Genomic DNA, 27,513 nt, shown 5'->3' on the forward strand with positions numbered 1-27,513 from the left:
CTTAGTTTAACTAGGTCAGTTGACTTTGCTAATGCCTTCATATTCATAAGGATACTCACAGGCTCCTTTTTTCACAAGTACTTCCTGATAATCACAGGGGAAAGGGGAAACAGTTCGTGAGATATATATTAACATACTCAACTAATAACACTAAATATAATCCTAGGTCACTGAAGGATGATACACTGCAGGATACAACAGTAAAACTATTTGCCTCAGACATCTATACTTGAATCTTTCTCAAGGTTTTCTGTGTATTATAATAAACTAATTCAGAAACATCCAGCCAAATGCAGCATAGCCTCAAAAAAATATTATCTTTAGGATTTTAACAAATGCATTTCACAAAACCACCTCCCATACTGACAAATTATGCTGGGAAGGAAGTAACTGCAAATATATTTTAGACACATGAATATAATAAGTAAGACTTAAAACTTAAAGGTTTCTCTCCATTTCATGAATTAACATTCTACTTATTTTTTTTACCTGGGGTATGTTCCATTTATGTAAATTATATACAAGGGTAGAATCTGAATGTAATTTTATCCCATGCTTATGATTGTAGGGTAGTTGCCTGGTGACTGGCAACTTGAACAAAAGATAAGTATTCACGCTCTCAAGATCCTTCTACTCTTTCATCTGAAGGGGTTGAGGGAAATAAAGAGTCAAAGTCACTCTCTTCCAAGGATACTTAGGGTGGCAGTCATAGTTACACGAACATGGTAACAACTGATCAGAGCAAGAGCTCAGTAAACAGTAGATGCAAGGTACTGCCTCCATTTACATATACGCTGATCCTCATTATTCATTAACTTCATATTTCCAAATTTATGTACTTGCTAAAATGGAAGTGTAACCCAAAAATCTAATATATAGCATGGTAAATAAGCTTCATTCAGTCATGAGTTATACAGTGTTATAGACTATGCCATCCCTGCCAATGAACCAACAATATGTATTAAATATGTTTCTTAAAACAAAATCATTACACTTAAAACAAGATTCTGTACTGATCAGCTAATAAAAATGTGGCTAGGGAATTCAGCATTGCAATCTTTACACTATAAAAAAACTTGAAAGAACATAATTACTTCAAATAATAAGAATTAACTGCATTTGCCACCCAATTATTTTGATAACTGCAACCCCTAAAACTGTAGACCAACATTTCTCACCCGGAGCCATATGGCTCCTTATGGGCCCCGGGATAATCTAAGGTAGGGGGTCCAAGGCACAAGATAGGGTAACTACCCTTTAGGAATAGGTGGGATACAGGAAGAAAAGGTAGGGAAAAGGTCAGACAAATTTTGAGAAACACTATATATTGACTCTTCATCAGAGATGAAAATACATACAAAAACATGCATTTAATTATCAGGGACCATGTCAGTAGACTTCAAACCAAAGGGGAGAACCTAGAGAGAGTAAGTAAAAACTGGCACTTATTTACCTCCTTCTTACACTGAGTATCTTCAGTGTATTTACAGTGATTCTGACACAGGCTGTTTTTTTTCTCATATTTATAAATGATGGAACTGAGTCTGAGATTAAGACTTTCTAAGGTCACATACCATGAAGTGGTAGGACCGAAATTCAATGAAGGTGTGCATAACCAATTGTGTCATACCTCTGGCCTGAATGACGGCCACTGGTGCCTCCCTAGACAGCCTGGCTCTGGAATGGGGCTCTCTAACTGCCCAACAGACAGAAACTAAAACAGACCCTGGAGCTTCTGGGTGTCAAAAGACGGAATTTTCCTTTATCTCCTGCATAAATACACTGTAGAGATATGTAACCAGAGAATGAGTCAACATTATCCTTTATTAAAGAAAGGATAGCAGGGTTTTTTTTTTATGTAGAAGACTATCAAATACATGAATTCTACCCAAAGCAAACCTACTAACCTAAGAGAAAAAGCTACCCATAATCAAACATTTGAAATTTGTCAGTGTACCCTATTCATTAAGATTTTCATCTACTTTATTCTGGACACTTTACTATAAATAAATGAGAAAATTATGAAATGGCAAGTTTAAAATATTAAACAAAAATATTTCATGGCTGAGCATCCAACAAAAGTTTACCAGCCATGTGGAATATATATGCTGTATTTTGTCATATTTAAGTAAATCATCTTTTGTTACTGAGTAAACCTTTATGCTAAACACATCTATATAAGCACATACAATTGAGTTCAAAATTTCACAGATTTTATCCAATAGCATTTCACTAAGCAAAGCATATCACTGTCATCACTGTCATCCCGTTTGTTCATCGATTTACTCAAGCAGGCACCAGTAACGTCTCCATTCGTCCTAGCAGCCTCTCCTTACTCGTCTTTCCCAACAACTGGAGGGTCTTTCAGGGTCAGGGGAATGAGACCTGTTATTATTACTGTTTTTGGCATATGGAATACAGCACGGGGAGCTTGCCAGGCTTTGCTGTGCAGGCGAATACTCTCGATAGCTTGCCAGGCTCTCTGAGAGGCATATATATGCCTCTTGGAAAATACCAATAAGAGCAAGAATAATATTAGAACAGATAGGGCTATAATACCACCTTGCCATGGCTGCAAGGGTTTGGTCCCCAGCATTCCATATGATCCCCTGAGCCTAACCAGGATTGATCCCTGAGCAGAGAGTGAGGAGTGAGTCCTGAGCACTGCCAAGGGAAGGGGGGAGAAAAAGAAGGGAGGAAGGAAAGAAAGAAGGAAGATGCTTATGACAAATGGAAAGACCTTTTGTAAATCTATGTCCAAAAGTAGTGTATGTATATTTAATTTAGAGATATCCAGACAGTTTAACTGAAATAACAATTCATTAGAAATATACCAACTGACATCCTTGCTCAGAAATATATAGTTCAAGAGAATAAAGTAACCACTGGCATTGGGCAAGGAAAGAGTTAACCAAGATATAGTGTAAAAAGAAAAAGGGCTGAGCTATCAATGCATATAGCTACACAAAGCTAAGTAGAACAATTATGTATATAAATTGTATAGATATAAAGAGAAGTTCTATTTGAAACATAATGAATTATTATGGTGATTATCTGAGCAGACTGTAAATGCAGTGATAAGATTGTTTATACTTTACACATCTCTGGAGCTTGACAATTTCTACAATGGTAATAGATATGTTACTTTTATAATTAAAATATTTTTGGAGGCTGGAATGATAGTATAGCAGGTAGGGAATTGCACGTAGCTCTTGTGGGATAAATCCCTGACATCCCATATAGTCCCCTACACACCACAAGAAGTAATTCCTGCAGAGCCAGGAGTAACCCCTGAGCATCACTGGGTGTGGACCAAAAACAAAACATATTTATATATATAAAAAATATATATTTATAAGGGTCATGTCTGGTGTTTAGACTAGAGGGGAGAAGGGATTTTTCAAGATTTCATACATGCTAGATGTGCTCCAAATACTGTTTAGTGTTTTAGTCAAGAAATATTTTCTGAATGAAGTGAGAATCTGCTCAGACTGTTCCTAAAAAGAAAAAGGAGGAAAACTGCAAATACCTATGAATGCAGAGCCACACACTTAGCAGAAAAAAAAACTAAATCTTCCTAATGATTAGAAAGTCCAATATCTAGAATTCATACATATTCAAACTCTAGACTTAATTTTATAAGAAAAAAGTAATGAATATATAAATTTACAGAATTTATTCAAGAATAATTTTACAAGTATTTTAAACCACAGAATCTACTTCAACAAAAATTTTTTTTTCTTAAAGTAAATATTTCAGGGGCTGGAAAAACAGTACAGGGATAAAACAAAATGCTTTTCTTGCTTGTCTAACCCTGGCTCAACTCCATGTATGGTCTCCCTAAGCATAACCAGAAGTGATGCCTGAGCACAGAGCCAGGCTAAGTCCTAAGCACAACTGGGTATGGCCAAAATCCTAAAAAGAAATATTTTAGAAACTGCATCAGGAACAGTATGGATTTGTTCTAATTGCCGATACATTTACTTGTAATCATAGCAATGATCTAGAAGTAAAAAAAAATACTTCTTAAAATGTATGAATGCTATACTTTAAAAATATGAATTTATTATAGACACGCCACAAAGGCACTGCAGTATGGTTCAAGTAGATAAGTCACCAATCAAAAAAAAATAAGGCAGGTCATCACAGAAGCCCAGATACATGACAAACATCACTTATTAAGGAAATGCAAATCAAAATGAAAAACCACCACAAACAAATGTTTGTGAAGAAACAGAGAAAAGAAAACACTAGACCATTGTGGGTGAGAATGTAAATTACTGTAGCACCTGTGACAAATGGAATGGAGATTCCTTTTAATTAATTAATTAATTAATTAATGTTTGACCATGGCAGGTACTCTTTCTTGATTTTTTGACCAGGGAACAATACATTTATGAAGAATTGCCTGAACAGAGGAACTTGAATCTGTGTACTACTTGCTGAAGAAGTAGCATTGGCTGTTTACACATTTTTCTATCCTGAATTACCTCTTGGGCATCTACCTTCATGTTTTTTGGGGTTTTTTTTTGCTTTTTGGGTAACACCCAGCAAAGAACAGAGGTTACCCTGTATTTCGCCAACTACAAGACCAAGATGACTGCCCTCCAACATCCTGATGGATCTGTCACATATTCCAGAAGGCAATGGAAAAGGCTATTCACAACTTCTACTCAGATCTCTTCAATAGCCATGTCCACCTGCCCACATACCAAATTCCGCAGATAGATATAGTCGTTCCCAGCATTCTCCTTGGTTGCCCACCTACGAGATGGTCAGACTCCTTCATCAAGATCCTGATCGAACGGTTTCAGGCTCTTTGTGTTCCTGGATCGAGCAGATGCCATTGGGCTACACTAGCACGCAACAGGGACAGATGGAGACATTACTGGCACCCACTCAAGCAGATCAATGAGCAACAGGATGACAAGTGATATAAGTGATACCAAAGCCACAGTTAGAAATTGTACAATAAATTCAGCACAAAGAAAATACACTTTGGTTTTACTCTTACTAGAAACTAATGGGTGCCTGGACTTCCAAAAATGGAGAGGGGGGCGAAAAGCTCTCTTCCCCCACTCCGAAAAGAGCCCAGAATTCTCAGCGTGAACACTGAGTACCAGGAATATTTGCTATTTGCTGTCTCTGCTGAGATTATTAGTGGTAAAGTGGAGTCATGCCCATCTCCCATGAGGTACCATGTAAATTCATGGTAGGTTCTACAGATCCTAAAGTTTCTGGACCATGTGGTCGCATGCCTCCAAATTCCACAATACTGAAATTCCAGAAGCGCATGGCAAACTAGATGGGAAAGTAATATAGAAGCCTACTAATTCAACAGGCAAAAATAACAGCACAGAGGCTCAATTAACAACAAACAACTTAGTAAATCCCCAGGCAAGGACTTAACAACCCCATGATGAGATAATACAATTTCCACAAATTTTCTTTTACTGAGGACTGGAGCAATAGCACAGTGGGTAAGGTGTTTGCCTTGCACAAGGCCAACCCGGGTTCCATTCCTCTGCCCCTCTCAGAGAGCCCAACAAGCTATTGAGAGTATCCCGCCCACACGCCAGAGCCTGGCAAGTTACGGGGGCATATTTGATGCGACAAAAATAGTAAGAACAAGTCGTACAATGGAGATGTTCCTGGTGCCCACTCGAGCAACTTGATGAACAACAGGACGACAGTGCTACAGTGCAGTGTTTCTTTTACTGAAGTATTTTTGAAAATTTCATTAACCATATAGTTCTAACAAGATATATATTCATGCTATATATTTTATATATTCTATATATAGATAATATATATTCTATATGTAGATATATATGTTCTATATATATTATATATAGATAATATATCACTCGAGCAGGCACCAGTGGATAGTTCCACAACAAAACTGACCACATCATGGTCAATCAACAGTTTTGCCTGACCGATGTCACTGTTGTCCCAAAATTCCAAATGGGATCAGACCACCGTCTCCTTCATGCAAAATTCTACTTCATGGAGCAGGGAGAAAGTTTGAGAAGAGAACTCCCAGAACCACCACCAACTGGGAGCTCTTTGGCACTATTGTGGCAATATGGGATGATGGCATCGTTGACAACATCGATGAGGAATACGATCAACTGGTTCAGCACCTCCATGACTGTGTGAGGAATGCCGAGAGTGGGAAAGCCACAAACAGATGCCTGTCTTCGGAAACTCTCGAGCTCAGCTCATTCGCCAACGTGGTTTGGCACGAGCCTCAGGCAATCACGAGCTAACGTCCGAGCTTGCAAAGCTGTGCAGAGAAGCAGTAAAGGAAGACCTCAAAGAGGGAAGAGCAGCAGTGTTGGCTGATGTGGCAGAAGCTGGGAAAAGTATTCACAACACCTGCCTATCCTTCGCCAACTACAAGACCAAGATGACTGCCCTTCAACTTCCTGGTGGATCAATTACATCTTCCGGAAGGGCAATGGAGAAGGTTATCCAACTTCTACTCGAATCTCTTTTATAGCCACGTCCACCTGCCCACATACCAAATTCCGCAGGAAGGCTATGCTGTTCTTAGCATTCTCCCTTCCAAAATCTGACCTGCCATTTTGTCGGTAAAGAAGGATACAGCACCCGGTCCAGACAAGATCAGACCCAAGCACCTGAATAGTTTTTAGTACATTTGAAATTTTTCAAAATGAGAAGTCAAGAAAAAAAGTTTTAAAAAACAAGCCTATGATGGGGCTAAAGCGACAGTACAGCAAGTAGGGTACTTGCCTTGCATGCTGCTGACCTGGGTTTGATCCCTAGCACCATATGTAGTCAGTCCCCCAAGCCCTGCCATGAGTAAGTCCTGAGCACAACCAAGTGTGCCCAAAAATTCAAAAAGAATAAGTATTATTTATCTGGTAAGCAACATATTGTTGCAACACAGGACATGAATGGGGTGTGGGGGTCACCAAATCTGCAGCCTCTTGGAGACCAAATGAGTTTCTTAGGGAAAAAAAGCAGACTGGGAGGGGTTATGCAAGGATAGCTCCCTCCCCCAAGCCAATCCAAACACCTGAATTCTAGTCATATATGCCTGTGACACGTCTGCAGAATATTCAAAATAACTCTGGGTTCCCAACTTAGGATAAGCTGGTCAAATCTGATATTCTCTTCAGCTCTAAAACTTTTCATTCAAAAGGCAGTTCCTCGTAAAGTGAAATTTACCAGTTACACATGCGGGGTGGGGGGTTGGGGAGGTGGGGGGAGGTATATAGTGATTCTTGGTGGTGGAATATGTGCACTGGTGAAGGGATGGGTGTTTGAGCATTGTATAACTGAGACTTTAACCTGAACGCTTTGTAACTTTCCACATGGTGAATTAATAATAAAAGAATTTTAAAAATAAATAAATAAATAAATAAATAAAAACAAAAGGCAGTTCCTTTCTAATTTCTTTGACAATTGGACAATAGTATATCATGTCTTTTTGTCCATTAATAAAATACAGGAAATCAATTCAAGCTATTCAGCTATAATTAAATGATTATATGCAAGCTACTGCATAATAGAATGAAAAAGCTGTAATGTCACAAGGAGAAAGAGAAAAGATGCTATATGCAGGTGCTAAGCTCACACAACCAAAGTCATAATCAAATAAATATTATTATGAAACAGTAGGTGACTCAATCAAAACAGCTGTCAAAAATCAGCTATATTTAACATAAAGAAGAGAGGACTGTTTGAATATTTCATTTGTTTAATACTAAACAAATGAGCTAACTGAGCTTGATTATGAGTCTCAAGCACTTTGAGGAACAGACTGAACTGGCAGCATCCCTGACAAATCAAAAGAGCAAGTGAAAACAAGAGATGGCTGAATTCAGGCCACTTTAAGAATTTAACTAGGCAAACATTTTTTGGATTGCGATATAGTAAAAGCAGAGCTAGTACTAAATGAATAATCATAAAGCATTTTTTAGTATTAAGAATCTAGAATATCAATTACCTATGATCTGACATGAAAAACAACACAAAGTACTTTATTTCTTTCTTTAAAACATAAACATATCATGAAATGTCTTAACATCTGAAAGAATTTTAAGGGAAAACCAATAAATATTTAACAGTTATTTAGCCTGGCTGGTATGATCTAGCATTAATCGTGGAGAGCATTACATATAAGTATACTAAAATACTGACTTTCTTTACCATGAAAGAAAATTGTTTCATCATAATCATCACTACCACCACTACCACCATCATCATCTGTTACAGTTATAAAGCTTTTGTATCAGGTATAAAATATGCATGTTAAGTTCACATGAAATATAAGATACATTTCTAGAGCTGAGGAACTTAAAGATAAAATAAAATAATTATATTTATTTTTAAAAACTTTTTTTTTTTGCTTTTTGGGTCACACCCAGTGATGCTCAGGGGTTTATATGGGATGCTGGGAATCGAACCCAGGTCGGCTGCATGCAGGGCAAATGCCCTACCTGTTGTGCTATTGCTCCAGCCCCTAACTTATTTTTCAAACTTATGCAAGTTTGAAATCAAATAAGTGAATAATATAACAATGCAGAATAAGGAAAGCCCAACAAGTCCTAGGTAGGTCAGAGCAATTTTCAGGAGGGAATAAGGGTATTAAAAGAAAATAATTCCAAATACAGGTAACACAAAATATTCCTGTTCTTTGAGACCTTACAGACAACCTTATAATCTAGCTTAATGAGTTATGTTCATAGTGATAACTAAGCTCTCTCAAAAAGTGCAATAAACTAAAGAGGTTCTGGATGAACAGCTAATGGGGGAAAGGATTTTTCAAGTACCAAAGACTCAAAGTTCTCAAAACCTTTCAAGAAGGTAGTCTAAAGAGAAGATGATGAAGTATGTTACCTACTACCTCAATGTAGAAGCTTCAAGAACGTTTTAGAAGTTCCCTGGACAGAGCTATGGGAATAAGAAGAGCTGGACAGAGCTCTTCTCAGCCTTCAACGAGAAGAGTTTGGAGGTGGATCATTCCCCTTCACACAGTCAAGGAAACAGCTTAATGGGATCACTTACTGAGCTGGATTATGAGTCTCAAGCACTTTGAAGAACAGACTGAACTTGCATCAGTCCTCTGAAGTCTAAAGAGTAATGAAAACAAAGAGGGTGGCTGAATTAGAGCTACTTTAAGAATGAACTAGACAAAGAACTGTGCTCTCTATGGAACAATGTTTGCCCTGTGTGGGAGGGAAGGAGGAGGAGGTGGAGGAGGAAGAGAAGTAGACATTTAAATCCAATTAATTAAAATATTCTGATGTATTCTACAACAATGAAACTTGATCCAACCATTCTGGGAAAAAATAAAAGCTATGGATCCTCCTTAAGATGTGGACTTATACAAATTTCAAGAGATACCTCTCTATGTATAGTGGTCACCAGCTACACAATATAAAATATATTCATGTATTCAACTGTATGTGTATTTGTCATCAGCTCCACAATAAAAAAATAATAAGAGCAAAAAAAGAAAAGATGTGGACTTATAGATCATATTTCTGGCTGCCTACCTGAAGAATACAAAAACATTAATACACAAAGTTCAACAGACCTCAACAAAATGAGCATGAAGGTTCTGCCAGATCTAGGAGGTGAGGAAGGAATCAGAAACCAGCCAGAATCTCAGAGTCAAGTACCTTGAGGTTGAGGAATCTGAAGCAACTGAGGTAAGGGGTGGAGGAGTCACAAGCAAAGCATGAGCTTTTTAAACATCTGCCACATCTACAACTCTCAACTAAAAATGGACTGCTCCTCTTTGTTCTCTTATTCCTTGCTCAGCTTAAGAAAGGGCAAAAGCCAGGACTGGCAAGAGAGGAGGGAGAGAAGGGGAGAAAGAAGAGGCCAATTTGTATTATCTAAGAGCAAGAGAAGTCAAGTTTACCCTTAGTTAGGAGATGAACCAGCCTCACAGAGTACATTAAAAGGGTGCAGAGAATGGCAAAAATAAAGCTGCTTTATATAATTACACCCCACAGTTCTAATGCACTAAAGAGTCAACACAGTGGAAAGTCAACACTTAGTAGGATAAGCACACAAATGTCATCCTATTTTAAAAAATAAATAAATAAATTGCCATCCCACACACCTATCTCCCTATCCTAAGATGGTTGTCATTAACAGTTCCATAATTTGCCACATAACTCAAGAATCTAATGGGAATTCTCAATGAAATTACGACATGAACCTAAATACAATGTTTTAAAAAAGCTGAGGCTGTTTTATTCCTCATTAGCTCTCTAACATTTAGCAAAATGTCCCTTACATAAAATGTGCTTAAAGAACTACTGCCCTCCTTTTCCATGACATGCTGTCTTGGCTTTCAGGAAAGAGAATCTTAAGAAATATTTCTATAGATGAGACTGCTTTTTGGTTTGTTAAGGAAAACTAAATCTGGGGCAGCAGAGATAGTAAAGACGGTAAAGTACTTCCCCTGCACGAAGCCAACCCACGCTAGATGCCTAGTACTACATATAATCTCCCAAGCATCACCAGGAGTGATTCCTGAGCAGAGTCCGTAGTAAATTTTGAAAATCATCAGGTGTGACCCAAAAGCTGAGGAGGAGAGGAAGGAAGAAAAGAAAAAAATCTAACAGCATAAAATTACAATGCAGAATTATTTTCATCATAATTATATCATAGTCAGCCAAATCTCTGAAAAAATGAAGTGTATTTTTTAAATTATACTAAACAATGTAGAGTGAAAAGTGTGAAAATATAAAATTTGATATGCAAACAAAAGAAAAATGACTGTAATTTCTAGGTAGAAAATTGAAGAACTTCAGTATCAATACCATTAATTCCAGAGAAAGGGACAGAGTTCAATGCCTGCTTCCATCCCCAGAACCACCTATTTCCCCAAAATCACCATCTAAGCCCTGCAGAGTGTGGTCCTGGGCATCCCCATCACTCCAGTGCCTAAAGAGCACAGCATCTGTGGGCCTTCCACTGACCTATCATCTTGGTTAGCCAAGAAACACTACAAGTGGCTGCCAGTACACCTCAGTAATGCTTAGGAGACACACCCCCCACTGCCCAAAATAAATGTAATGATGAGTAATTATTTAATGAAGATCATCTTTAAAATATATTATTATTTTACTAATACTTTGTTGGTATGCAATAATTTTTTTTATGACAGTCCAAATTATACTATTTTAGAGGCTAGAAAGCTAGTACTGGGAATTAAGGTTCGTAGCAACCAAGCATTATGACCCCCAGACACCACCAGCCTCCTTGGCCCTCAGATTGAATCGCTGGCCCCACTGGCCAAGAATTGCTAGGAGGGGCCCACTCCCACCCCTATCCCAGCCTCCTGAGAACTAGCTGGGAGACCTCCATCCCACAACAGTGAGCATACTATCCTAAAGTGATTTAAGGGATAGAGTAACCATCATCCCATTTTTGAAAGTTAAGAAACTGAGGCTCAATTTAATAACGTGCTCAAGGTAACACTTTTAGTAAGTAGAGAGCCAGTTTTAAGACAGTATTTCAGATTCCCAAGCCATGTTACTATAGTGCTTAAAAGCTGAGTTACAGGGGCTAGATAGCACAGTGTGTAGGGTGTTTGCCTTGCACGCGGTCCACCTGGGTTTGATTCCCAGCATCCCATATGGTCACCCAAGCACCGCCAGGAGTAATTCCTGAATACATGAGCCAGGAGTAACCCCTGTGCATCGCTGGGTGTGACCCCCCCCCAAAAAAAAAAAAGCTGAGTTACATTGACTCATTCCTAATAGAAACAAAATCCACTGGTGTTCAAAGTCAACCAAATTTATTCAAAGCCAATATATCACTTGTGAAGTCATTATTAGGGTATCATATCTGTAGTAAGAATATAAGATTATGACATTTGACAGCTTCTAACACAAATAATAAAGTGGGTCTTCTTGAATGTTTCATAACCTGAAGACTGTGGCCAGCAGCAGTTCAGTATCAGATTAGTTCCTTCTCAGGCCTTATTTTAGTAATATAGCTAGGAGACAGGTGGCAGAAACCTTAGATAAATCAGTGGTTCTCAACCTGGAATGACAGCCCCTCTCCCAGTCTAGAAACATCTGGGAGAGATGTATATTGTGGCAACTCTATGTTGCAAAGGGGGTGCTGTGTGGTAGAGGGGGTGCTACTGAAAGCACCAGTGCCAGCAGGATGCAGCTGCACATCCTCTAATGTACAGGACTATCCTCCCATGCTACCACCCAACAAGAAGACATCCAGCCCAAACTGCCGTGCTGAGATAGAGAAACTAGTCAGTATAAGGGATAAAATATCTGAGTCACTTAGCAGAGGGGGTGGCTGGAGTGTTTAGAGACAGTTACTATAAACAATAAATCAGCGTGCTGGAAATAACAGTAGAGATTAGGTATAGGGCAGTCTCTTGCCTCATTAGATTTGAGATACTTCTGCAAAGAGAAAATGATAGCAATCTCTATTCAAGACTCCCACCTTTAGCAGATGTGCTGCATTTTCACTTCAGAGAAGAAACAGAAATTGAAAAAGCTAAAGTAAAAAGTGGTTTGCTGGAGAGATGAGAAAACTCCTTTTTGTTTTGTGTTGGGCTACACTCAGCAGTTTACTTCTGGCAGGCTTGGGAACCAGCATGTAGTGCTGGGGAGCAAACCCAGGTCAGCTGTGTGCAAGGCAAAAAGCTTTCATCCCAAGATGTGAAAACCTTATTATTAAACAATTCTCAGTTCTGCTATCAATTTATTGTTTCTTTTACTTATTACAGGGTTCTAAGGGCTTTAAATGGAAGATGTAAACACATAAGAGAAAATAAGAATCAAGAGCCATGTGCTTCATTCTGGACATTTGTATTCTGAAGACCAACCACTATTTCAGGAAGCCAAATTTTAATTCTGGCTCTCTCCAGAATCTTTCTTTGTCTGAATTGGGGGAGCCTCTATCCTAAGAGAAAACAGCAGGGATACCAACCTCCAGGAAAGTGCCTGATACACATGAAAAAATAAAGTTTCACAAAACGTTCCTTGATTTGCATGTTTTGAGTTTTTGGATTCATATTTGCACATTTTCCTTTTGCTTCTCCATTGATGCCTCCTCATTTGTTGAGCCTTTTGCTATTTTTCTTTCCAATCTCCTACACATCCTATAATGTTCCAGACAGCTCCAACTTCATTTATTTTCACCCAAATCTTTTGTCCTCTATTACCCCTTTTTATTGCATTTTACTTTCTTCCCACTCTTATTACTGTCTCAAAAGTGGTAACTAGTAATGAGGTTATGTAATGAAAATTCTGGAGTTTTCCAGAGACAGACTTTAGAGATTATCTGAAAGTAACCTCCACAAATGCCCACTTGTCATCATTACTGACCCTGAAACAAGTGATTAGCCAGTTCAATTTAAATGCATAGAGCTCTTTCTAACCACCCTAGCAACTTTCAAAGGCCACAAATCACTTCTCACTTAATGGGTTCTGCTAAATAGCTCTGAGATCTAAACAGCAATATAATCGACCTGAATAGCTCTCAATTTCACACATAACAACTCTTTTCTCATTATCAATATTTACTAAATTAGAAAAAAAAGCTCACTATCCCAGGATCATCCTAAACCAGTGGGCCACATATGCAGGTTATCTGCTCTTTAAAAATTATCGTTTAATAATCGAAACATTTAACTAAATGCAGATACATGATTCATCTAATAAGCCTTATTTAACAATTCGTCAGGATAAGGAATGACTCATAACCCCTCCCCAGCCCCCCCAAGGCAGGCAAGGTATGTTTTGCTCTCCGACGTTGCTCGGAAGGTTTGTTCTCCCTCTATGTAATCAGACTAAGGTACCGATTAATTCCGAGAATTCCAGGTCATGTTGGGTAAATACGGTACTGTACTTCATACAGTACTAAGGTGTAAAGCCTCGCGCCTGGAGCCCTGCTAGATGCGGGAAAGCAAAACTCGAGTGGTTTTATTAGTAGTATTATTGCGGAATAAAGAAAGTAAAATCTGATCTTCTGATCTGTCTGGTGTCGGGTTCTTCTCCTTACAGGGCAACGGGAGGCAGCTCCCCTAAAACCAACCGTCCTACTGAGCTGCCTAGTTGCCATGACAGTGGCTAGCGTTCTGCTGAAGTTTGGAGGGTTCTCGGAGCTGCGTCTCGGGCTGATGCTGTCCGGAGAAGCCCCCCCACTTCGGCTCCATCCTCGGCGGGGGCAGGGCGCGCGCCCACCTCGCGAGGCAGGTGTGCCCCCCCACCCCCGGCCCGCCTCTGGGTGGCGTCCGGCCGAGCCGGGGGAGGGAGGGTGCCCGCCGCCGCCCCCTTACCTTGGTCAGCTGCGCGATTTTCTTGCTCATCTTCATGTGTAGGTCGGGACTGTAGTCCAGGCACTGCCCCGCCTGCGGCGCCGAGGGCGCGAATTTGGCCGCCCCGGCCGCCGAGCCGCCGTAATAGTGCTGCTGCCAGCTCATGCCCGGGGTCGCCATCTTCCCGGCAGACCCCGGCCGGGGCCCCGGCCCCCGCGCTCGGGGGGCGGCCCCGGCCCCCCCGCACCTGCTACCGAGGCAGTCGGCAGGGGTGCCCGCGCGGTCGCGACCCTCGGGTCAGTCCAGACCCGGCAGGGGCGGGCTCCCCAACACCCCACTAGCCCGAGGCCGCGGGTGCCCCGCTGCGGGGCAGGAGCCCGGGGTCGTCTCCGGCGGTTGCCCACCCCCCGCCTCGCCCCCTCCCCACACACACCACTCCGGCGGGTCCGCTCGCGCCGACTCTTCAGATCGCGCCGGGCAGGGGCGGCGTGGGCACCATGGCCCCGCAGGTCCCGCGGCCACCTGCCCCCCGGGGCCGGGGCCGGGGCTGCGGCGGGAGGAGGAGACGCGGCGGGCGGCTGCGGGAGAGGCGCGGAAGCGCGGTTACCGGGGCGCGCGGCTCGCGGCCCGCGGAGCGCGCGGGGCTGCCGACGTCATTTCCCCGCAGCCAGGCCCCGCCCCGGCCCCCGCCGGCCCCGCGGCCCGTGCGGGAGTCGCGGGCTGGGCCCGAGCGTCGAGCGCCCGGCTCCGGGCTAGGGAGCGGGGAAGCCCGCAGGAGGCGGGCGCGGGGCCGTCGCGGTTTGAAACGGGCGCGCGGGTTCCCCAACTCCACCACGTGCGTCGTCGCGTGCGACGCCCGCGCCGCATCTGGCCGAGAGCCACGGGGGGGTCACTGCAGCCCCCTCCCACTGGCGCCCCGGCACCTGGGGGCCTAAGTACTCCAGCTGGGGTACCTGATCGTTCCTGCCTCCACCCTGTCTTTTTTTTTTTTTTGGCAGTCTTTAATTTTTTTTAATTTAATTAAAGAACCTTTATTTACAAAGTTATTCATAGTTGACTTTTTTCGATATACAATGTTCTAGCACAAGTCCCACCACCCATGTTAACTTCCTTCCACCTATGTTCCCAAATCCCCCCACCCACCATCCCTCCCCAACCTCAGCCTGCCACCTTGACGAGACACATTTTAAAGTTTGTTGGTTATAGTTTGAATCTCATGTTTTCACTGCTGTTGAGTCTGTGGTTTGGATATAGAGCTGTACCACTCTCCCCACGTTATTGATGCCCCTGGCCCCTGGTACTGATGCCCCTGGCCCCTGGTCCCATGTTATTTCTCTTACTCATATTCCTCCCTTCATTTCTTTCTTTTTCTTTTTCTTTTCCTTTTATTTGAATCACTGTGAGATACGATTATAAAGCTTTCATGATTGAGTTTCCTGCCTTTCTAACTTGCACAAGTACTGTTGTTACACTAGCTTAGACGGACCTCCTACGGGCCATCCACACCGCCCTGACTTCAGCGCCAACGTGTCTGGGCCAAGGGGCCATACCTCTGTCAGGGGATACTGTATCACACTAAGTTTTTGTTCTCTTTTTTTTTCTTTTTCCAGTCTGATGGGTTCTAAAGGAAGCGGATAAGACGCCCTATTGTCTGAAAGTAATGCAGATCGGAAACGAAGATGGTGCAAACTGAGCTCCTTAAGGATGGGAGGGGAGGGCAAATTAATTATTGTTATTTCTTAGCATTTTTTCCTTCCTGAATTTGTTACTTCATACTGATTTTCGTTTATTTCTCCTAACATATGTACTAATCTTACAGCCTACTTCTCCCTCTGGGAGAATCTGGCAAGCTATGGAGAGTTTCCTGCCCATATGGGAGAGCCTCGCAAACTCCCCATGGTGTGTATTCATATGCCAAAACCAGTAGCAATGCTGGGTCTCATTCCCCTGACCCTGAAAGAGCCTCTAATGAGGCACTATTGGAAAGGACGAGTAAAGAGAGGCTTCTAAAGTCTCAGGGTTAGGACGAATGGAGACGTCACTGAGACCACTGGAGAAATTAAACAATCAACAGGATGATGATGATGATGATGATGATGATGATGATGATGATGATGAACATGTGTACTGCAGGCCTTCCCCCACCCCGCAAACCCTGTCTCACAGATCCCCTCACCTCTACTTCCGCAATGTGTACTACATTAAATTCTAGTCGCTTTGAGGCAGTCTTAATACAAACTAAAAATGTAGGAATTGTGCCCATTTTTAAAAAATTCTGGGCTCATGCAAAAAACAAAACAAAAATTTTTGAAGTAATTGATTGTGAGGCAAGAGACATAGTAATAGCAGGTAAGGATCCTGACACGAGAGTGGCAGACTAGGGTTTGATCACTACCATCACATATTGACCTTTAAAGCCCTGCCAGGAGTGATTCCTAAGCAAATGCTGGATGTGGTCCCATAACAAAAAAAAAAGTATCTGTAACAAAATATAAACCTATTAGGTAAATTTTGAATAGGGTGGTAAAATGCTTCCAGAACAGTTGGAATTCCAGAAAGGAACATTGAAATTGGTTAAATCTTTCTAGAAGCTAAGTGCTTAGCTTCCCCCAGTTCCCTAACACACACAAAAGACCAAAGTTTTGAATGGAGCAGACAGCTGTCTTGTAAAGTTGTTCCCTTCTTGGTTGAATGAAGAGAATGAGGAACCGGGTGGCCATGCGTTTGCATGGCCGCTTTGCTGCTGCTGAACGACCAAGATCCAGAGCCAGCTAGATTACTTCTGAACCCAGCAAGTGCTTGAAGCCATGTCCCCAGACTGTAAACTAAATTTTTGCTTTATGCTGCCCCAGGAAGGGAAATGATGAAATTTCCCACTTAAATCTTCATGTACTTAATTACTAAAACACAGAAATCCTAAACTGTGGGGCCGCTACAGTGGCCGTGTGACCTTATATCTCTTCATTCTCATTAGTGGAGAACTAATTATCAAATGTTTCCTTGTCAATAGGGCTGTATTTTGGGGGGATAAACTCCAAGAAGAATAGTGAGTACTGTGCTGAAACCCCAACAACAATAGTAAATTTTGTGTTGAAATATGGAAAGTAATAAAGGTAAAGAGAAAATGAAGTGAATTTTATCAGTTATGGGGGTGGGGGGTAGGGGTGGGAGTTGTACTCGTTTTTTGTTTGTTTGTTTGTTTTTTTGGTGGTGGAATATGGGCACTGGTAAAAGGACAGGTGTTTAAGCTTTGTATAACTGAAACATAAGCCTGAGAACTTTGTAACTTTCCACATGGTGATTCAATAAAATAAATTTTTAAAAAATTAAGAGAATGAGGAGGGCCGGCAGATAGCACAGCGGGTAGGGCGTTTGTCTTGCACGCAGCCGACCCGGGTTCAATCCCCAGCATCCCATATGGTCCCCCGAGCACCGCTAGGAGTAATTCCTGAGTGCAGAGCCAGGAATAACCCCTGAGCATTGCTGGGTGTGACCCAAAAAGCAAAAAAAAAAAAAATTAAGAGAATGAGTAATGGTGTTACTAGCCAATGTTAGAAATTATGCCATGGAGATGCACAATCACTAAGAATTCTTATGTCCTTTTCATTCTAAACAGAAGTATATGTTCAAAAGACTCCCTGTCACCTTTTTTTAAAATATATATAGCTAAGTCATACTAAGATGTATTTGTTTTTGTCACTGACATTGTGCGGAATAGATGGGTCTTGAAATAACAATGTATGGTCTGGAGTTCTTGAACCTCAATGAAGACCCTTAAAATACCTTTTTAAAAGAAATAACATTCTCAGTCTCTTATGATTCTGCTTTGGGAGTGAAAAGTTGTGAATCTAGTCTGCTAGTAATTGACTAAATTTGTGGACCTGAGGTTTTCCTTTTTACACCTGTAGATCAGGTATGAATCTATGGACCAGTGACTAAAGAATATGGTTATGTAGGAAAGGCTCTGCTGGATAATGATGTTAGGAATTTCTGTATAATTGGGTTCAGAATAAACTGTTAGAAAGGTTATGAGGGTCTGCAAATTTAGTCAATTACTAGTAGACTAGACTCACAACTTTTCACTTCCAAAGCAGAATCAGAAAAGACTGAGATTGTTCTTTTTTAAAGGTATTTGAAGGGCCTTCATTGAGGTTTAAGGATTCCAGACCATACATTGTTATTTCAAGACCCTCAGATGACTGAGAATCAGTCATTCAGCTTAGTTTCAGGGTGTCAAAGACAGCTTCACATAAACAACAGGTAATGCTTGAATGGACTCCTGAAATGTTGAATCTTTCATATATATATGGGTAGGAAAAGTAGATCATCATCTTTGAGCATAGCAAGGGTAAATCCCAGGAGATGAGAGAGAACATAACCCATTTGGGATTGGCAAGTGATACATTGTGGTTGGAGCAAAAAGTCTGATGGGGTGTCAAAACAGGAAGTAAAGCAGATGTCAAGTTATTCATGGTAGGGGGAATGTGTCTTTTCTTGATAAGGGCGTTAAGATAGTTCTGAAAGCAGTAATGAGCCACTGCCAGGCTTTAAACAGAAGAATCAAATAATCAGATTTGCTCTTTATCATAATTCAATTGTGTGACTGTGAAAAATGAACTAAGGAGGCACTTTATGGATAAGAAGACTATTCAGGCAAGGGAGAATGAACCACTGACATGAAATAGGGAAAAAGGATAAAAAGAAATGGATGGAGAATTTTGCAGCTGAGGAACAATGCTCTGGGACTCCCTGAGACAGACAAGAGGCAGAGGACAGATGCTTATGATAATCAAAGCTATAGGTTTTGTGAGACTCTCACTGGAGCGTGAAACTTACCAAATTTTTCTCCTTCCCACTCCCAAAAGTAACCTAAATCTACAATAAAGTTAAAGGATGTGAGAATAGGAAGCACAGATGCTGGGCATTACAATGAGAAGCCAGTCCTTTTTCCCACTTCATTTTGCAAGTTCTTGTATTCTTGCAATTAGGTACACAGTATCGTATACTGGCCATTGGATTAATGCTAAGTTTATCACTACAACTCCCAACAATGCAGTACTGTTTCCAAAGTAACCATTCCCACTCCAATATATTGCCAGGTCAGCTACTTTGGGTTAACATTACCCATGGTTACAAATGGTAGACTTCAATATCTTGTATTAATTGTTGTTCTATTGTTGTGCCTGCTTCACTATGAAATTCTTTGGTCTAAAGCAATTTTCCCTTCTGTCCTGTCACATATGTAATTCTCCATAAGTTAGAACATATCTTTTTAGAACAAAGGATTTACATAGCTCAGGGCAAATATATATTGTAGATAAGTCACCAGCCTATACTCTTAATGTATAATCTTAAAGAAAGGAGATTATTCTATTTTTCTGAGCAGAATATGCCCTGTAAGTCTATATGATTTATAGTTTTTATAAACCTGCTTAAGTTTACATATTTCTACCAGGATGTTTTCTGCTTTGTCACATGTCTGCATATCAGATACACGTTTGCATCTTAAATGTCCCTTACTAAACTAGTTTTCCTATGCATTCCCAGCAAGACATTCTCTGCTGTCCTGCATTTTTGCAGTTTTAATGCACATTTGCATCTTTTCTTTCTAAACTTGCCTTACCCATGAGACGGTCCAAATCTCGGGGCCCATTTTAGCAGGGTAATCGATTTTCCACACTTAGTAATGGGAAAAACATTCCCAGATGATTCTCCAGAGAATTTGCTTTCTAGAGTTCTATTTGGTGTTGTCTTAGTTTAGGTTTTCTCGCAAACGGACCCTGGAGGTAAGGACTTATTAATTACCTATGTCATTTTTAATTTGGGAAACGACTTCAAAAATTCCTAACAATTCAAGGAAGGAAGTTTACTGAGAGAAAGGATGATGGAAACTCAATCAAGGTTATATAACTGAGTCAAGTTCCAATGAGGATAATGTAACTCAAATCTTCCAAGAATCCTCTGGGAACCAGGCAAAATACAACTCAGGATTGTACCTCCAGAGAAAGTGAAGTAGGGGCTTTAACCCCTGGCTTCCCTGCTCCACTGCGTGAAGCAAACTTGGGGTGTTACCTCTGGACCATGTGCTTTGTTTCAACACAGGTATCCAAGCTCCCATTGCTTCAGAGAAAGACTCAGGAGAGAGGGTCACAGAGAAGATCTGATGCACGGGAGAGTCTTCTGTCATTTTAGCCAAACCACAGGGGTTAGTTGGATGCAACATACATAGGTTACTAAAAACATTGTCTCTTTTACCAAGGCCTGTGAACTGTGTCCTGGTCACCTTTGATTAAATATCCTCATCTCTTCTTTGCTTAAAACCTAATATATAAACCTTATCTATTTCTACTGGCGGTAGAAGTAGAAGGCACTACTACTTCTCAGTGTCGAAGGCACTGAGACAAAAAAAAAAAACAGTCGACATGCATTTTACAAAGTTAGTGCAGATCAAGGCTCTGAGCACTACGTACAGTGGTTAAGGCTATTGCCTTACCTGTGACCAACCCAGGTTCATTTCCTAATACACATAGGGTTCCCTGAACCCTTCTAGGAGTGGTCCTTGAACACAGAGGCAGGAATAAACTCTGAACACTGCTATATGTAGCACAACACCCAAAAAAAGTAAAGTTAATTCAGGTTAGGAAGGATCCAGGCTGTGGGAGTCAATGGATTAAGTGATTGTGTGTGTGTGTGTGTGTGTGTGTGTCTGTGTGTGTGTTGCCTATGTTTAGTTACCTCTAAGTAAATGATAAAACAGATGTCTAATCCTTGTCCCTTAGTTCAAAACCTGGTTCCTAAGAAGATGCAGCTTTTCCTACCAGTCTCTGGGGAGAATCTCTCCAAGAAAATACATTAGAATATTTAGAGGAAAAAATAGTGTAAATTTTTCTGTGTTTTCCTGATCTTTAGGCCCATCTTCCTTCCTTCCAGATCATAGATAGAAAGAGAAGGATAATGCTAAGAGAAACATGAGAGTTTTGTTAACTTTTGCTAGGTAAACATTCAGTGTATTGAGTGACAGTTCTCTAGACAAATATTTGCATATATGTCTGTGTCCCCATTTGCTCCTCGCGCCCCATTCTACCCCTGCACTGGCTCTTCTCAGCATCCAATCTGTCCTTGGCATTGGTGGGCATGGGCTGGCCTCCAGACAGCCTGGCCAAGTTCAGAACTTAGATTTTAAAAAGTGCATTTTGGCACAGACCCCTTGAAAGTCTTCTTATTTGACTATTTGTGTCATCCTGGAGGATGAGAAATGGGGTTAAGGAGGAGGAATTTGGGGAGTACAAAGAATGAGATCTAGAAGAGTCAATGATGAGAAAATTCCAGATTTAGAAAAATGATATCTAAGGGAATATTGGGGTCAGAATAATGACGACATTACCTTCCATCCTCTCCAGTTAGAGGTTCACACTGTTCTCTCTCGCTTCTGCCTCATGACTGGCTCTCTTCACAACCTGAAATGTGCTACTTCCCTTTTCAAAAATGTTATTCACTTAAAGAAGTTTAGCTTTCAATCTTCACCTCTTATCATCTTCCCTCTTCCTGTTCTACTCTCCTTTCCCATTATACCTTTGTAAAATAAAAAAGGACAGTGAAAGGCAAAGGCTGAAACAGAATACACAAACACCTGTAAAATGATTTTTTTTAATGTATCCACTTAACCAAATTAAGAAAAATTTTAAAACTGAGATGTTTTTCTTTGGGTTTTAACCAGATAGAGATTCTGAGACAAAGACTTTGTTGTAAGTAATTTATTTAGTGATTTTATTCTAGGAAGCTCAGTGAGGGAGAGGGGAAGAGAGACTGGAAATGCAGGGCAAGAGTAATGGATGGTGTGTGGTTTTACTACACAGGTTACTGCCATGGGCATGTGGCATTAAATAGTGTTGGGGGGGGTCCTCTGAGGGACAATGTAAAATATATCTTAATTATCCTAAGGAAGAATACAGAAGCAGGGGTATTTGCCCATTATTGGTTGATGTTTGTTCTTGGGATATTCCTGAAAGTCAATGGGCAGAGATGCTTAAGGTAAGAAATTATTTGGAGTTAAGAATACTGTCTACCCGAACACAGCTGACCTTAGATCGTAATGCCAAAGTTGCCAGTTATTGTCTGAGTAAAGTCATCTGCTAATTTAACTTTCCCCCCTTCTGTATTTATTTAATTGTTTTCTTTTTTTCTTTTTTCTTTTCTTTTGTTTTGTTTTTGGGATATAACTGAAGGTGCTCAGGAGTTACTCCTAGCTCTACATTCAGAAATTACTCCTGGCAGGCTAAGAAGACTGGGTGTTAGGGATCAAACCTGGGCTGGTCCTATGCAAGGCAAATGCCTACTTCGTATGCTATTGTTTCGGCTCCTAGTATAGTTTTCTTAAAACATAAATATATATTCCCTTATCCTTATTATGTTTTATGAGCTCTGTAATAATAACAGTACCTTATAAGATGTCACAATTTTCACAATACCTTTTCATGCAAATGATTTAACTTCATCTCAAAATAAACCTTGAGCTAAATATAAGAGGCCTCATTCTACTATAAAGAAAAGTGTTAAGAGAAGGTTACATATACCCTTTTATATACATAAAAAAGTAAGCCACTGATACTCGAAACTTACTATTTTTATTCTAAACTTGGGGCTTTGCCCATTAGATTCACATTTATTTCCTATAATGTATACATTTCTTGAACATAGGCATCAGATAATATTCCTACACTGCTAAAATAGTAAGTACAAATCATGGTAATGTATTTTATGTGACATTCTCTTACCTGTACTAGTACTACTCCTGGAATACATATTAGTACAAGACAAGAAAGACCAGGAGTGTAATTTTCTTAAAGAGGGAATTTGATTATAGACTTAAGATATTAGCCATATAGGACTTGCTATAGGTCAACATTTAGTAGAGCTATTTATTTTTCCCAAGTATTACTGACAGGTAACACTGTAGCACTGTCGTCCCATTGTTCATTGATTTGCTCAAGAGGGCACCAGTAATGTCTCCATTGTGAGACTTGTTGATACTGTTTTGGGCATAACAAATACACCACGGGTAGCTTGCCAGGCTCTGCCCGGCGGGCAGGATACCCTTGGTAGCTTGCCGGGCTCTCAGAGAGAGAAGGATGAGTTTAACCAGGTTTGGCTGTGTGCAAGGCAAATGCCCTATCTGCTGTGCTATTGCTCCAGTCCAAAGAAAGAGAGAACCCTAATAAAACAAATCAGAAGTGAAAAGAGAGACAACACAACAGAAACAAAAGAAATTCAAAAGACCATCAGAAATTACTTTGAAAGTTTGCATGCCATAAAAAAAGAGAACCTAGAAGAAATAAATTAAATTCCTGAATTCCTATAACCTCCCAAGGCTGAGTTAAGAAGATTTGTAATACCTGAATAGACCTATTACTATCAAGGAACTTACAGGTAATGGAGAAAATTATTGGGGTAAGAATTATGGAGTAAAAAGGCATTGAATTAAAGTGAGTTTTATTTTTATATTTTAAAATGGTGTGATTTGCCTATACTTAATTTTCAAAACAGTATTAAGAAAACGTAAAAAATAAGAGATATTATTGATCACTGGGCTGAGCCGATACTTTGCATTTGGAATGTCTTGACTCAATGTCCAATACTACATGATCTCTTAGCATGGCCAGAAGTGAACCCAGAGCACAGAGTTGTCCGTGAAATCCCAGAGTATGAACTAAATAACAGAACAAACAAAACATATAAAATTAAGATTTACAAAATGGTACCAGACAATGTATTATCTAAAGGATATCATGTTTCACTGTTGAATATCCAAACCACTTTTTCCAACCTAAGGGGTTGGAAATACTCAATGCATCATTATATATTAACTCTGATCATAGTAGTGGACTTTGTTGAAGACTGAATTGGTCTCATTTGTAAAAAGTTAAGGAAAGCAATAAGTTTTCTGAGTTCAAGGTGAAGGAGTAATATGATATAATATATCATAAACCAAATAACGATGTGGTTTTAGAAAGAAGACATGTCGCCTAAAATAATTTCTACTTACAACCAGGCTTGCAAAGTAAAAGGAATTTTAGCAAAAATGAGGTTCAGTGTATGCCAGGAGAGCACAAAATTATTATCCTGAAGAAAAATGTGAATATGATTTTACAAGTACTAAGAAAAGGCAGAAAACAGCAATGTCAGAGCACAAAATGGGCTCTAAAACCATATTTAAATCACTGCCAGGAAATTCTGGAAAGAAAATATAATAGCTTTTGGTTTTCTACACAAGATTCATTTCTACCTTATTTTCTCCTAACAGTAAATTAGTTTTATTTAGATACTTACCTATTCTTTATGTTCTTTTTTCTCAGAAATGCTTCAGCTATTCAGGATTTTGGTGCCTTTGTGTAAATTTAGGATTGCTTTTGCTATTTTTGTATAGATGGAAAATTTTGGAAACTTGATATGGATCACATTAAATCTACAGATTATTTTGACTATTGTGAACATTTTATGAATATTCATTCTTCCAATTCATGAATATGAACCATTTTCCATGTATTTAAATCTTCATTTTCTTTAATCACTGTTAGTTTTCATTGTAGATAACTTTCAGGTTCTTAGTTAAACTTATTTCTTAGTATTTAGGTTTTTTTTAACTAGTTCATTTATTTATTTATTTTGCTTACATATGTATTCTTTTATTTGTTTAACCATTTAATTATTTTATTTGTTCATTTAGTTTTCATTGGGTGCTGGAGATGATACTTTACATAGAACTAAAAAATACACTATAGCAGTTAGTCAAGAAAAAGATATTAAGGGGCATCTATTTTGGAGAGGAGGTTAAACTATTGATATTTGAAAATGACATGATGCTATACATAGAAAACCATAAGACTACAAAAGAACCTAATAAAAACAATAAAACTATACAGTAGTGCTGTGGGCTAAAAATCAATGTGTAGAAATCTATGACATTTCTTTATGCAAATGCTGAAAGAGAAAAGAGTTTTTTTTTAAAGTGCTCTACATCACTAATCATCAGAGAGATGCAGATCAAAACAACCATGAGATACCACCTCACACAACAGAGGCTAGCACACATCCAAAAGAACAAAAGCAACCGCTGTTGGAGAGGATGTGGGGAGAAAGGGACCCTTCTACACTGCTGGTGGGAATGCCGGCTAGTTCAGCCCTTTTGGAAAACAGTATGGACGATTCTCAAAAAACTTGAGGTTGAGCTCCCATTTGACCCAGCAATACCACTGCTGGGAATATATCCCAGAAAAGCCAAAAAGTATAGTCGAAGTGACATATGCACTTATATGTTCACCACAGCACTGTTTACAATAGGCAGAATCTGGAAAAAACCCGAGTGCCCTAGAACAGATGACTGGTTGAAGAAACTCTGGTACATATATACAATGGAATACTATGCAGCTGTTAGAAAAAATGAGGTCATGACGTTTGCATATAAGTGGATCTACATGGAAAGTATCATGCTAAGTGAAATGAGTCAGAAAGAGAGAGACAGACATAGAAAGACTGCACTCATCTGTGGAATATAGAATAATAGACTATAAGACGAACACCCAAGAATAGTAGAAATAAGTACCAGGATGTTGTCACCATGGCTTGGAGGCTGTTCTCTCATTCTGGGCAACTCAGAGAAGGGAACAGCAAGTAAAATGTGGTTGTTGGTCATGTGGGGGAAAGATGATGCGGGCCAAATATAGACTAGAGACTGAACGCAATGGCCACTCAACACCTTTATTGCAAACCACAACACCTAATCAGAGAGAGAGAACAAAAGGGAATACCCTGCCATAGTGGCAGTGTGGGGTGGGGGGGAGACGGGACTGGGAAGGGGGGGTGGGATGTTGGGTTTACTGGTGGTGGAGAATGGGCACTGGTGAAGGGATGGGTTATCAAACTTTGTAAGGGAGAAACATGAGCACAAAAATGTATAAATCTGTAACTGTACCCTCACGTTGACTCACTAATTAAAAATAAACTATAAAAAAAAATAAAAAAAAAATAATGTAATGAGCAGCCCCAGGAAAAAAAAAAAAGAAAGAAATTCTCACCCAAAAAAAAAAAAGAGATTTTTTTTTAATCCCAGGTGATTAAAAAAATTCTTTTTTCAAAAATCAAGTACTTGGCTTACCAAAAGACATGAAAAACTTATGTAAAGTAAACTACAACCACCACTAAAACAATAAAAAAAGAAACAAGAAAGTGGAAAAACATCCCTGTTCATGATTTGGAAGAATTGATGTTTTCAAAATGAGAATCCTACCAAAAGCACCATATAGGTACTGGAACAAAGGCAGAGCCATAGACCAATGGAACAGGGTGGAATATCCTTGCACACAACCCCAAATGTATGATCATCTAATCTTTGATAAGGGAGCAAGAGATGTGAAGTGGAGCAAGGAAAGCCTCTTTAACAAATGGTGCTGGCACAACTGGACAACCACATGCAAAAAAATGGGTGTAGACCTTGACCTGACACCATGCACAAAAGTCAGATCAAAATGGATTAAAGACCTCAACATTAGACCACAAACCATAAGGTACATTGAAGACAAGGTCGGCAAAACCCTCCACGATATTGAAGATAAAGGTATCTTCAAAGGTGACACAGAACTAAGCAATCTAGTAAAAACAGAGATCAACAAATGGGACTACATTAAACTAAAAAGCTTCTGCACCGCAAAAGATACAGTGACCAGAATCCAAAGACTATCCACAGAATGGGAAAGGATATTTACACAATACCCATCAGATAAGGGGTTGATATCAATGGTATATAAAGCACTGGTTGAACTCTACAAGAAGAAAACATCCAACCCCATCAAAAAATGGGGCGAAGAAATGAACAGAAACTTTACCAAGGAAGAAATACGAATGGCCAAAAGGCACATGAAAAAGTGCTCTACATCACTAATCATCAGAGAGATGCAGATCAAAACAACCACAAGATACCACCTCACACCACAGAGACTAGCGCACATCCAAAAGAACAAAAGCAACCGCTGTTGGAGAGGATGTGGGGAGAAAGGGACCCTTCTACACTGCTGGTGGGAATGCCGACTGGTTCAGCCCTTCTGGAAAACAATATGGACGATTCTCAAAAAATTAGAAATTGAGCTCCCATTTGACCCAGCAATACCACTGCTGGGAATATATCCCAGAGAGGCAAAAAAGTATAATCGAAACAACATCTGCACATGTATGTTCATCGC

General features: G+C 40.0%; 1 protein-coding gene across 12 annotated transcripts in view; it reads right to left on the reverse strand.

Moving 5' to 3' along the window:
• Positions 1-14,890, reverse strand: part of FAM184A (family with sequence similarity 184 member A) — a 138,125-nt gene extending 123,235 nt beyond the window's left edge. For 4 of the 12 annotated variants that reach the window (XM_055134777.1, XM_055134775.1, XM_055134781.1 and 1 more), the window contains exon 1: positions 14,303-14,700. In XM_055134777.1, the coding sequence (XP_054990752.1) occupies positions 14,303-14,461 (159 nt within the window). In that variant the 5' untranslated portion in view covers positions 14,462-14,700. The other 8 variants (XR_008629751.1, XM_055134779.1, XM_055134774.1 and 5 more) reach the window with 4 other exon arrangements.
• Between the last annotated feature and the right edge of the window lie 12,623 nt (positions 14,891-27,513).

This window comes from Sorex araneus, chromosome 4 (assembly GCF_027595985.1).
Source record: "Sorex araneus isolate mSorAra2 chromosome 4, mSorAra2.pri, whole genome shotgun sequence".
Lineage (NCBI taxonomy): Eukaryota > Metazoa > Chordata > Mammalia > Eulipotyphla > Soricidae > Sorex > Sorex araneus.